We start from the raw sequence: 13,130 nt of genomic DNA, 5'->3' as shown, positions 1-13,130 counted from the left end.
CGGCGCAAACTTAGCTAAAGGTGGCTGCCGGACTGGTAATCACGCACAGTTCTATGTCACCACCGGCGGTGTCACCGCCGGCTGACCCACGGAAGTATGTGTTCTACGTTTTTCCAAAGCTCCCTAATAAATCATTTTTTTTATAACACACAAACTCTTTCAATTTCTACACACGTTTACCGAAAAGTGCACGAGTCCCTCTCACTAATCGTTCCAAATTTCGAACTGTAAAACGAGGTTAAAGACCATGAGGCAGACTGCGCAAAACTTCTCAAATGCAAAAGCTTTCTTCCAACATATAATACATACTACCAGTCTTGCAAGTTTAAGTTAGATAAACGTTGCTGTGTAGAGTTATGGGATATGTGGTGCAATTATGGAATTGGCGTCAGTTCACTCCATTCTGAAAAACGGCAAACTGTGCATTTTATTACACAACTTCATGTGCTTTTATTTATTTATGGAACTGTGAATATTTGTGCATGTTTATCGCGTGCTAATAGAGTATCTTCAGTGGCTTCGTGGACTCGTGTGCAGAAATTTGCATGTGTTCCCGTTCTTTGACTACATTTTGTGGTTCTCGGTGTTTATTGTGATTATGTTTTATATGGCGTGACGCGGAGTAGCTGGTTACACTTTAAGAGACAACCTGTCCTTTCAATTATTGTTATTAAAAGAAACTAGATATGTGTATTTTGTGATGCTGGTGAGTAATCTTCATCTATAGAAGGAGGAGAAAGAAAAATACAGGAAAAGGCAGGAGGATGATGAGGCTTTGAATATTCCATACACTCCTTAAAGATTGCACAATTGTACAATTGTACTCACAGCCATTCTACCCGAAACGTCCAGCACAAGGACAACTCGCGGCGCAAGGTCTTCCTTTTGCTGAGCCTCTTCGAAGGTCACGTAGGTTGACTGAGACTGATATGATCTGGAAAGTCTTGTATAAGCGAAAGAGAAAGGAGGAATATTAAACCAGACTTTCAGTGTTGCCATCACATTTACAGTTTACTAACGTTAGCACTCATCTTCGTTACGCCGATTCACCTTAGCTGCCCGAACGGGAACAGATAGAGTGGAAAGCAATTTGGTATTCACTTATCAAAGCCAGTCGAAGAATCCGTTGAATATAACGTGCTATTCCTTTATATTGTGTTAGATGCCAATGAGCCGACATCATATGTTAGGTTTTATGTAGGAATATAATTGTCTGATATATATATATATATATATATATATATATATAGCCATGTTCATGTAAAGCGAACGGACAATGAAGCTATGGATGTCATCAGGGAAATTAGCTATGGCTGGACTGTGAACTGTGAACTGAAACTGCATTGTAGAAAATAATAAAGGAAAGCGAAATAAAAGTGGACGAGAAAATAGCTTTCGTGCTAAATGTGGAGGGTTGGCGAAGAAACATACGATTTATTTATTTATTCATTCATTCATTCATTCATTCCTAGAGTTGGGGAAAAAATTTCTACAATATTTGGCGCCATATATATCATACTGGCGGTATGTGCGGTTCGTGCCATATTAAATAAAAGTGAACAAAGCTGGACATATATAAAGGTTATTAGCAGAAGAGGCTGGACGCCGCCGCCAGGGGAAAGAAATCGCTTACTTCTGAAAGTCCGCGTTTCCACTGATAACTTTCCAGGTGGACTGTTGCTTGCAGAGATCGTTCTGCTTGCTTGGGGCGAAGGGGTTGTGGGCGTTGGGCCCGTCTCTGTCGTCGCAGAACTGGCTCACCTGTCAAAGGACAGATGTAGTATTGAATACATAACGCGGCATACGTTTTCATCAGCGCTCGCATTATTTCATTTTGCAAAACGAATGCCACGTTCGCATGCGCCCAACTAATCTGTTAAGAGCAGGTCATCTTACAGCAACCGCTACGCAAGCAATCAAGTTATTTGTTGTCATTCAAGGTTATAACGTAAGAGAAAGGTTTAGGTCTGGGCCCCCTATATAAATACATGGGAACGGAGAAATAATTTTTCTCGCCAACCAATGTACCGAAGTTGATGAAGTTTGCTGTACTTCAAAGAGAATGTTAATTTATGGTGACTGGTGGTGGCAGATTCTTTAGTTAGGCCGTCGATTTTCTACTAAGAATTGTTGAAAACTGCATTATTTCGAAAACGAAACTATCAAGTTTAGTACTCTGTAACTCAGCATTCAAAACAACGTGGTTTAGTAAACTGCGCTTAATAATACATTTAAAGCGGACAAAATTTCTGTGTTATATTCCTCTTTGGAATATATCCCTCATTTCTGAGTGGGATATTTTTCAATTCCCTTGTAGATATTCTAACAAACGCACGTAAGCTCTGCATGCATATATCAGGTATGTCTTATTTAGATGCTCTTGCGAATACAGTTTACAGAAGTGCGATGTCTCTTTTTGGTGCAGCTCTACGGACTGGTAAACTTCGTGCTGATGTTTTACTAAAATTGCAGATTTTCGGGAATTTTTGCAAACTATAGCAAGAGCTTTGGTATTTAGAGTCCCTAGAAACCAAATTTATCTCTGAAATGAAACAAATCTCATACGAATTGATCCATCGGTTGTCCCGGAAAAGCATTTCTGCGTTTTAGATGTTCAATAGGCGGCATCAAAGTTATCCCCGAGCTAAAGGTTCCTCTTAAAATTATCGAAAGCGGTGGAGACACTGCACTTTTTAACGATCCTGCTAATTCCGCAATGTGTTTAAAGGACGCTAAAGGCGAACATTAGGCCAACGTGGACTGTTCAAATACCCCGCCAGAAACTCGACAGCGCTTGTCTCGTGCCAAGAAGAGATCTAGGTTAAGAGGAAGCTCTAGCTCAGGTGCTTCTGTCTAAATACATGTAAAAGGAGAATTCGTTTTTTTCGGCAACCACTGCACCAAAGTTGACGAGGTCTGTTGCATTTAAAAGAAGAAGTTAAAATCTAGTGTCTGTTGGTCTTGAATTTATGATTTAGGCCATCAATTTTTTATTAAAAGTTGTAAATTAATTCGCAAACTTTAAGGAAACGAAACTATCAAGTTTGCAACTCTGTAACTAAGCAATGAAAAAAAAGATATTAAGATTATGTGAAATGCACTAATAATACATCTTAAGCGGACAAAATTTATACGTTACGCATAAATCCTAAGGAATGTTGTATTATTAAAATAAATCTTTTGCAGACCCCTTGTACGCATCGTAACGAATTCACGTAAACTGCAAATTGACATACCAAATTGGTCCTCTTTAAATGATCTAATGAATGCCGTTTACAGAACCGCGATATCGGTTCTTGATGCAGAGCTACTACTTTGTAAAGTTCGTGCTTCTACTTTTACAGAACATTATATTATTTTAAAACGTTCGTTTAACAAAATTCAGGCCCTCAATCCAAATTCCGCTTCCAACAGTAACTAGAATTAAACTTTCTCTCTCAAATGCAACAAATTTCATTGAAATTTGTCTCAGAAAAGCATTTCTTCGTTTTACATGTATTTGAATAGGCCGCGTCAGAGTTGGGCCCTAGCTATAGCTTCCTCTTAAGAGAAAATCGCGTCTGAAATGTCCGAATATCTTTATTGCAGTATTCCGCCTCGCTACTGGGGAGTGGTGACGTTGCATACACCATCATCTCCATTTACTGTCGTCAGTGAGTAAAATGCCGCCCCACAGATGGCGCTAAGGTGCCTTTCGCAAAACCCAAACTCACGACCATGGAGAAACCGAGCCAAGGCAGAGCGTTGGATTCACCACGGCAGCTGCTCTTGGTCAAATGGCGTGGAACAGTCGGGCATCGCGCGACATCACGTGGACGTAGAATTCTCTGTTACTTGCAGTTTGTGTGAGTTTCGCTAACCAACAAAACGAGCGCACACGACGCGATGACGAAGCTGCTGAAACACGCAAGCAGAGGCGGCGCAGAGTCGAGCGAAAACGAAACCTTTCGACCGCCCGCGTTGTTGCCAAGGGTAATGTCAGTGAGCTCTTCCTGAATATCGCATAGAACTCGACAAGTACCACTTTCCTCCATTTTATAATGTGATACAATTATCTTTTTATTACGACTGCTTGTGTACTAGGGACAGAATTATAACGACGAGTGCCTACGTCATCAGGCCCGGTGTAGTCTCAAATATTGCCCTGTATTTAACTCAGTTTCTCTATTACTGAGGCTGTGTTGGTGATAATATTGACGCCTTAGACGTTCTCTAGCATTATTCTATTACTATATCTGACTTAAAATTTGCTTCTAGTGTCAGTCGCAGAACTAAGTTTTAAGACTATCCAACTGAGCATTACAACCGTGCACAAATAATTTGTGTCTTTCATGCCATTTATTTAATCATTTCTGCCAACCCTGCAAGCATCGATGAATATCTCCCTACACTACAACTAACGTTTTCATCATTGCATCAATGCTTGGTCTACTTGGCGAGTTACCCCTTGTGGATGCGCATAAGTAAATAACTCGGACAAAGACGATCACAAAGGAACGAGATTCAACAGCTGAAGCGCAAACTATACAAGTTTACGCTTCACCTGGTAAGACAGCTTTGAGCTCCACTGCTTACTTTATCGAAGTGCTCAAAGCTATATTTGCGTTGACGAGTGCAGCATGTATAGAGCTGAAGGCAGCCGAATTTTCTTTCAAGTTCGTCAGAGCAAGGCAAGGAAAAAAGAAAGCAGCTACGTTCTCATGTGGAACCTTTACACTGAATAACTTAGGCTACGCCACCGTTCAAAAAATGTTAGTACGAAGCTAACCGCAGCAGGTAATGCCGTTCAAAGACCATTGCTAACTTATTGCGAGCTATTTACTAACGTATGAAATTCACCTTTGCATGGAGCTTAAGTTAGTAATGGTTACTACCACGTCTTGCTCGTTGATTATCATGCTTTGTAGTGACAATGACAGTACGAAATCTAGATTAACTGTATCTTTCTATCATATTTTCGAGTTAACCTTTGCACAGAGTAGGTCAGAAAAAAATGAGGAACAGCTTTGTTACCTTATTAAAATGCATATGTTTGAACCCGTACCACCGTAGTCTTAAATGTGCGGCAACAAATAATAAGTTTTACTATGCCACCTTTATTGACGGCAGTTCCTAGCAACGTAGGGAATATTATGACAAACAGTTAGCAACGTACATTTGCTAACTATTAGTAACAATATTTTTTTCTAAGAGTGCATAATAGTTCATGCAGATTAAATTTAACCACCACGGTTTCTTTAACTGGCGCCTATACCTAAGCACACTGGTGTTGTAACACCCGTGCATTCAAATGCGACGGTCCGGGAAGGGTACCAAACCCGCGTCATGTGCTCCTCTGTACCCACTGAGAAGGTCCTAGCCATTGTACGTAAGTGTAAAGGGCGGCTCTCACGTTGGCCAGGTATGGCATGAACATGATGGATGACTCGACGGGATTCCAGCTTGGTTGCTGCAAAGTGACCACGCAGTCTTTGGCGAAACGACACTTGTCGTTGATTTCACACTTTCCTCCGTCGGCTCTCCTTGCGGTGAAGGCCATCCTGCTCGAGCAAGCGTTCAGCTTCACCTGCGAAGACAAGTGTGGAGCGCAATCATGATCGCACAGTGAGCACAATGAATTTATGAACAGCTAACGCATGTCGCCAAAGCAGGGTTTAGTGTGCTTTCTTTTTATTTTGTTTTGTGCTAACAGCGGGCCAGGAAGTTTTCTAGTCACTGCTCACAGAAGTACAACTCCCAACGATAAGCGAAACATACAATGCATTTACCACAAAATAGCTTCTTAAGTGACTACTATTCTTGAATTTTACAACTATGGTAGACGAGACAAAATTATATGATTACATTTGTTTTCTGGCCACATTTCAAAACAGTGGCCTACATCAAAGTTTGCTCTGTAATGGTCAATAGATTGATTGATTGATTGATTGATTGATTGATTGATTGATTGATTGATTGATTGATTGATTGATTGAGTAACTTTTATTTTGCAGTGCTGCAGAACGCGTATTAGCACGTCGCTGGCCGCTGGCCGTCGGGATCGACAGGCCTAGCCTGCCAGCCGCATCGTGGGCCTGCTGGACAGCCCAACGTTGCTAAGCCAGGAGTGGGTTGCGGAGGGCCGCCTCCCACCTGGCTGAGCTGAGGTCAGGGCTTGCTATAGAGATACATCCCCAGAGCATGTGCGAAAGTGTTGATCTATCCCCGCAAGCAGGGCACGCGTCATCAATGTAAATCTCCGGATATATCGCATGTAACGTGAACAGGTTGGGATAGGTTTCTGTCTGCAACAGTCTGAATGTCAGTGCCTGAGGCCTAGTGAGCTTGGGGTGAGGAGGAGGGTATTGTCGCCGCGAGAGATAGAAGTGTTTAAGAAGTTCATTATAAGTGGCAGGCGGGTCCCTATCATGCGTAACTCTCTCTTCGGCCGTTACAGCGCCAGCGCGGTCAGTCAGTGCGCGCGCGGCAGCGGGGGCCGTCTCATTGAGGTTCGTGGGGACACCCGCCACGTGCCCAACGTGGGCTGGGAACCAAGTAAGCAAGTGATACTTGATTCTATCCGGACCTGCCTTACGAAGCAGCCCAAAAGCCTGTTCTGAGATCACTCCACACTGAAATGCCCTAATGGCCAACCGTGAGTCACTGTAGATGACGTCGCTGCTGTCATCAAGCATCGCCAAGGCAATGGCCACCTGCTCGGCTATCGCCGGATCTCCGGTTCGTACAGATGCACAGTTCGTGAGTCGCTGTTTGGAATCCACCACTACTGCAGAAAAGGAGCACCCCTTCCGATATGCGGCCGCGTCAACAAAGCAGGCTCTACGCCCCTCTGTCTGGATCTGTTTGAGTATGGTTGAAGCTCTTGCTTTCCTTCTACCCTTGTTATATTCAGGGTGTACATTTCTTGGTATCGGCGATACGGAGATCAAATCTCGTATGTCCCGTGGTAACTGGCATTTTCTTGGTGCTTCTGCAGATGGTGGGTAGCCGAGCTCTTGTAATATCCTCCTACCGGCGGCGGTCATGGAGAGTCTGGCAAGTTGCCCTCTTTCCTGATCCTCTGCAATCTCCTCCAGAGTGTTATGCACACCTAGCTGGAGGAGGCGATTGGTGTTGGTGAAGATCGGTATACCCAGGGCTCGCTTAGTTATTTTCCTGTGCAACGTGTTGAGTTTGTTCCTCTCTGCTCTTTGCCATCTGTGCATAGCCGCCACGTAGGCAAAGTGGCAAAGCACAAAGGCGTTAATCAACCGTAACAGATTGTCTTCTTTAAGGCCATGATGGCGGTTAGCCACCCTTCGGATGAGACGTACTGCGTTGTCCGTCTTGGTCGTGAGCTTGATTATCGTTTGCGCGTTAGAGCCAGTAAATTCGACTACCATGCCGAGTATTCTTATTGCGTCGACCCTAGGAATCTTGTCTCCCTTGCCCGTGCGAAGACAAATGGTGCTGTCAGACAGTGGTCTCCAGCCCATGGGCTTACGACCTCTTCTTAAGGGGCGATAGAGTAAAAGCTCTGACTTCTTAGCCGAACAGTTTAATCCCGTGGGTCGAAGATAGCCCTCCGTGACCTCGATGGCCTCCTGTAACGCACTCTCAACCTGTCCTTCACTTCCTCCAACACACCAAATGGTAATGTCATCCGCGTAGATGGTATGCCTGATGCCCTCGACTCGTGAGAGTGTTCTGGAAAGGCCGATCATGGTCAGGTTAAACAAAGTGGGCGAGATCACCGAGCCCTGTGGAGTGCCCCTTGTTCCAAGCTCCACCTCTTCCGCGATCATGTCTCCTGCGCGGAGGGTCGCTCTTCCTCGGTGCAAAAATGACCTGACGTAATCATGGAATCTTACGCCCAGACCAAGCTCGGATATCGATTGCAGTATAAATTGATGGGCTATCTTATCGAAAGCCTTCTCCAAATCTAATCCAAGGATGGCCCGAGTGTCCCGAGTGTCCCGCGAGGTCAATAGATCATCAATTAAATATTTGTACGAGTAGTTGTTTAAATTAACGACTATAAAGACAACGTTCTATATGTGGAATAACAGTTGTCTTGCACTTCAAACATGACCATTTACTTGAAATTGTGTGACTAGCACCAATTTCGAGGCAACGCAAATCCAAACTGCACCGCCAAATGAATTGTTGTTCCAGCTAACACTTCTTTTTCTTCTGTAGTCTGTGCACAGACCTGATAAATGAAGCTGCCATGTATTTCAGTGCATAGTACTACTACTGCTACTACTACTACTACTACTACTACTACTACTACCACCACCACCACCACCACCACCACCACCACCACCACCACTACTACTACTACTACTACTACCACTACTACTACTACTACTACTACTACTACTACTACTACTACGCCTACAGTGCTGGGAAGTGCACTGGAAGATTCGGCGATCTACGTCCACATGCGTTCGCCGTACCTCACCTTTCCGCGGTCGCAGTAAGTGAGTGGATACCGCTTGTCGTCAGCGTTGCCGTGCTCGTCGAAAACACCGTAACGGTAGTGGGCCCACTCGTGCACCATCACGTACGCTGCGAGCCAGGATCACGTCGTGAAATGCTTGCCTGTCTTCTCACACCCATTTAAATGCATATTCCTTCCAATAGGCTCTAGAGAGTCACATAATAGAATCTCAATATTATCCGTTAGTTTAATAGATCACTCACTCAGTCAACCAATCCGTCACTCTCAGCTAAAACGCAATAATTTTTCATTGACTAAACAACACCCAATTTCGACTTAGGCGCAAATGTATTAAGCAGAAGAAAGGCCCAAATTCCAAGCAAGTCGAAATGCCAATTTTACGAACATATACATTGTAAATATATTTATTTAATTTAAGAAAGTATATCGTACCTGTCATGTCGGGCACACTGGCATCCCAGATGGTAAACTTCCAAAGAAGACTCCGTCGAGCGCTAATCTGGGGTACTTGAAGTAGCGGTAACGTCGAGGGAAACTATCGTTGCCAATGTCGACACGTTTCACTCTCCGTTAACTTCTGCGCGGAGGTGGCATGGGTTTCTAATGATGGAGGGTGCCTACAGTACCTTGGTAGTGGCTTCAAGGTTTTATTTAAGACCATTAACGAAGACAGAGGGGTTACATCTCAAACGAGGCTCCGGATTAATTTAACCCAACCGGAGCTCTCGAAACCTGCACCCGCTGCACGGTACATACCAGCACACCCCTATTTTCACATGTCGGACTCATCGAATCGAAATGCTACTGCTACTGCAGGGAATCGCACTTGCGAGCTCTTGCTTAGTAGCCGAGCAATTAACGAACGCTAAGCGGTCGGCTCCTGTTTACTGTCGTGGCTGCAGCTGCCATCTCCTCAGTAATTCCATTACTACCGTTTCTTGAGAAAGAAACGAGTAGGTAAATAAAAATAAATTATTGCCCTGCAATGTCTACCGTATCACATATGCTGCGCTGAGTGTGAGGCCTCGTAACATTCTACTTGAGCTCGGGAAACTTACCTTTCAGCCAATAGTAATGTTTTTGATACGCTACAGCGAAGTTTCAGTTGAGGCCAGCTTATGAAACGAAAACATAATATAATTCATTGCTATAGCAACTAAAATATTGCTCAAACAAGATTTTATTGTTCGTGTTTTCCATAAATGTTTCATCGGTAGCCAGAAAAAAAGGTGAGCAAGTTTTACTTTTACTTGGTATGTGTTTTGGCATGACAGAGTTAACTAATAAAAAATTAGGAAATGGCGCTTGCCTGCGTTCTCCAACTTATCTGCCGTCGAGTTGCCGATGGCGGCCAGAAACGCGGGCGTCACTTGAATGAAGTCTCCGGGTTCTCCGCAGCGTCTCTTCTGCACGGTGAACGGCCTGTCCCCGTGCAGCGCGGTGGGCTGGTCGACGCGCACGTCGCTCCTGTCGAAGAAGCCGGACGACAGGGCGCGGGCGCTGCTTCTCTTCGGCCAGGTCTTGGGAACCTCGATGGTCACGTGCTTGAAGTAGACGCGCCCATTGGTGGCCTTGTGCAGGAACGCGGACGAAGACCGGAACAGAGCCTGTGGGTTTTTTTCGCCAACGTCACCACGATCGCATTACAGCAACCATCTCAGAAATTTGAAGTATATTTACTAAATGAAAAAAAAAGAAAGCAACCACACTCGAATAGTGGCGCTTGAATATCTTGATTTAGGTCCTCAAATGCCTTTAAGACTCGTGTACTGCCAGCTTCTGACTTCTTTTTCCGAATTAGCGTTACTTAATTTGGCTGGCGGTGTTGCATGAATTTACTAAAGAGAAGAAATGAATATTATATTGCACGAATAATGAAAGGTACTCGAACCAGCACTGCCGAAGCTGCAATGCTCTTGGCCTGAGGCTGACATTCTAAATTCAACAAAACGACATATTGGTTCAAGCGTGTCGTACATTATTAGCAGAACGATGGCTTAGACTGTGCAGAAGGAAACTCAAAGGCCTACAGCATTGCTTAATATACGTATTGCCTAATAAATTTGAATTTTCTCAGGAAAAGACGAATTGTAGCAACGTGGCTACTATTCGACGCGTTCTACGCCTATTCGACGACGAAGAAACAAAAATGCGTTAGAAGATATCTAGCTCCTACGATTAAGGGCGCGATTTGCCCATAAGTAATAAGTTCAGAATTTAGTTAATGTCCCCCGCGGTTCTTCCTCTGAAACTGAACTAAGGAGGAACTCAGTAAAGTTTAAAACTGTTTTTCTTGATTGAAAGTTGAGTCTGTGGTTGCAACTCAAGCTGAAAGATTACGTAAGCTATGCCGCTATAGTATTTAGCAAAAAGTACATTCTATAGCGAAAAGGTTTGACGATAACCGAAACATACAATGCATTTACCACAAGATAGCTTCTTAAATGACTACTATTCTTGAATATTACAACTATGGGAGACGAGACAAAATTATATAAATATATTTGTTTTCTGACCACATTTCAAAACAGGGGCTTAGATCAAAATTTGCTCTATAATGGTGAATGGATCATGTCGATTTAATATTTGACTAGTAGTTGTTTCAATTAATGATTATAGAGGCAACGTTTCACATGGAGAATAAAAGTCGACTTGCACTCCAAGCATCACCATTTGCTCGAAATTGTGTGACTAGCACCAATTTCAAGACAACACAAATACGTCCCCACAGCACAAAAGTAGCACTAGAAAAATCTTGCTTCCAATTGACTAAAGTGCATCTGTCCAAGCAGGGGAGGCTAAGATTTTGCACGTTGTGGTACCCAAATGCAGCAGCGAAATTCCTGCGAAAAAATGCGAACACATCGCCAAACCGCAAAAGTGCGGCGTGAACCAAAAATGTGTCATCGGCTAACGTAACAAAGCACAGTGTTAATCATCATACTAATGAGTGTTTTGTTAGTAACTGTCTTGACTCATGGCGCCTTGCGCGCCACACACTCTTGGCGCCTGTGTGTGTATGTGTGTGTGTGTGTGTGTGCGTGTGTGTGCGTGTGCGTGTGTGTGCGTGTGTGTGTGTGTGTGTGTGTGTGTGTGTGTGTGTGTGTGTGTGTGTGTGTGTGTGTGTGTGTGTGTGTGTGTGTGTGTGTGTTTGTGTGTGTGTGTGTGTGTGTGTGTGTGTGTGTGTGTGTGCGTGTGTGTGAAAAACACACAGGTCCGTCGTGCTCTGGTACACTGTTGTCAGTAACGATATGGTGAGAGCGACAAAACACAGTACGAAGCGAAGTGACGCTGTTTGAAGCGAGGAGTTCGTGCTTGCCTTGATGTTCTCAATGATGGACTCGTTGTAAGGAACGCTTTCGCTGATGGAAACCCATATGTCCTTGTAACCTCCGTCCCAGGTGTCGATGTCCAGTGACGCCGCAGTTGTCAGAAAACACAGGAGGGTGGCAGCAATTCTAAGCATCCTGCTCATTTCGCAACTTGAGGGACTGAAACATAAGAAGAAGAATATCGAAAAAGCATAGTAGTTACACAAGCAAGGGGAGGTTGTGTTGAAGGCAGTGAAAACTACCTCAGCCCAGGTAGGTGCCCAACTCGGCCAAGCCGAATGAATACTACTTCTACTACTACTACTGCTACTTAAACTTCACAAAAACACGAAGCTAATTCTACATCAAAGAAAATTACAACTGGCTGCCTTTTATTTCTGACCATAGAGAGTATCCATTCGTAACACTAGAAGACAATGAAATGTTGAGTCTAAACGTAATTAGCATAGAAGCAGCTAAAGGCGCCGTAGAACGCGACGAACGAGAAAGGAGACTGAGACGATCGCGACGTGCAGTCTTGCTTGTCTCTCGTGTTCTCTGGTGTCATTTGCTGCTATGATGAAATAACTAGCCCAACCATACGTTTCGACCAGGTAGCACAGTAAGTATTTAATTAATCAGTAATTGGTTTTATGACCTATCCATAACTGAACTTCACTCTAGCACATATTAATACCTCAGGAGTTTTACACGCGAAAAGCATGATATGATTATGAGGCACTCTGTATTGGGGGATTCCGGGTTAATTTGGACCACTGGATTTATTTTAAACTATTCGCTGCCATCAAAATGCGGCTGTCGCGGTCGGGAAACAAAGCCGCCACCTCATGCTTAGCTGCGCAATACCAGGGCCGCTAAATCACCACTGCTGGTAGAACAAAGCAAAGAAGGGATCCCCAAGCACGTCTACTAGATTTGTTTCTATTATTTGTCTACTAGGTCGCGTTGATGCTGATGCTGATTGGCGCCTTGCGCGGCTCCAATTTGAACGCACACTAACTTCAACAGCAGGGGCGATACGGATCGGCATCTCGCGGTATGGCGAAGCTTTATTTTATGCTGCCCCACAACTACGTCACATCGGGGCTGCACCGCGAGCCGCGCTTCGCGATTCGGCGGGCGTAATTAGGTGAGTTTAACATGGCCATCTACCTGGCCATTTCGAAATGAGGAAACACGGGAATAGACCCCCCCCCCCCCACTTGAGATTACTACCTTCAACTTTCTGATACAAACACGTGTCGCAATTTGTGTAACTATGAAGGTAATTAATGTAATTAGTTTATTCAGCTTGTTAATTGCCCTAGCATCTCTTAATGTCCGCCTGGGCAGATAATTAGTCTGTAGTGACATCG

At 44.1% G+C, this 13,130-nt stretch overlaps 1 protein-coding gene across 1 annotated transcript; it reads right to left on the bottom strand.

Annotated features, from left to right (window-relative positions):
• Nucleotides 1–1,629: 1,629 nt before the first annotated feature.
• On the bottom strand, nt 1,630–11,909 carry LOC129383832 (calcium-activated chloride channel regulator 1-like). The gene is made up of 5 exons (XM_055068753.2): nt 11,763–11,909; nt 9,753–10,050; nt 8,444–8,550; nt 5,393–5,566; nt 1,630–1,761 (listed from the first exon to the last, which is right to left on the bottom strand). Exons 1-5 carry the CDS (start codon nt 11,907–11,909, stop codon nt 1,630–1,632), a joined length of 858 nt encoding a protein of 285 aa, XP_054924728.2.
• Between the last annotated feature and the right edge of the window lie 1,221 nt (nt 11,910–13,130).

Source organism: Dermacentor andersoni, chromosome 9, assembly GCF_023375885.2.
Source record: "Dermacentor andersoni chromosome 9, qqDerAnde1_hic_scaffold, whole genome shotgun sequence".
Taxonomy (NCBI): Eukaryota; Metazoa; Arthropoda; class Arachnida; order Ixodida; family Ixodidae; genus Dermacentor; species Dermacentor andersoni.
Note: the sequence above shows the minus strand (reverse complement) of the source record. Positions and strands in the feature narration are given on the sequence as shown.

Coding starts and splice junctions, on each gene's coding strand:
- LOC129383832 (XM_055068753.2), bottom strand. CDS start 11,909: ATGCTTAGAATTGCTGCCACCCTCCTGTGTTTTCTGACAACTGCGGCG. Junction 10,051..11,762: donor CCATCATTGAGAACATCAAG/GCAAGCACGAAC, acceptor AAAAACCCACAG/GCTCTGTTCCGGTCTTCGTC. Junction 1,762..5,392: donor TCATGCCATACCTGGCCAAC/GTGAGAGCCGCC, acceptor GTCCTTTGACAG/GTGAGCCAGTTCTGCGACGA.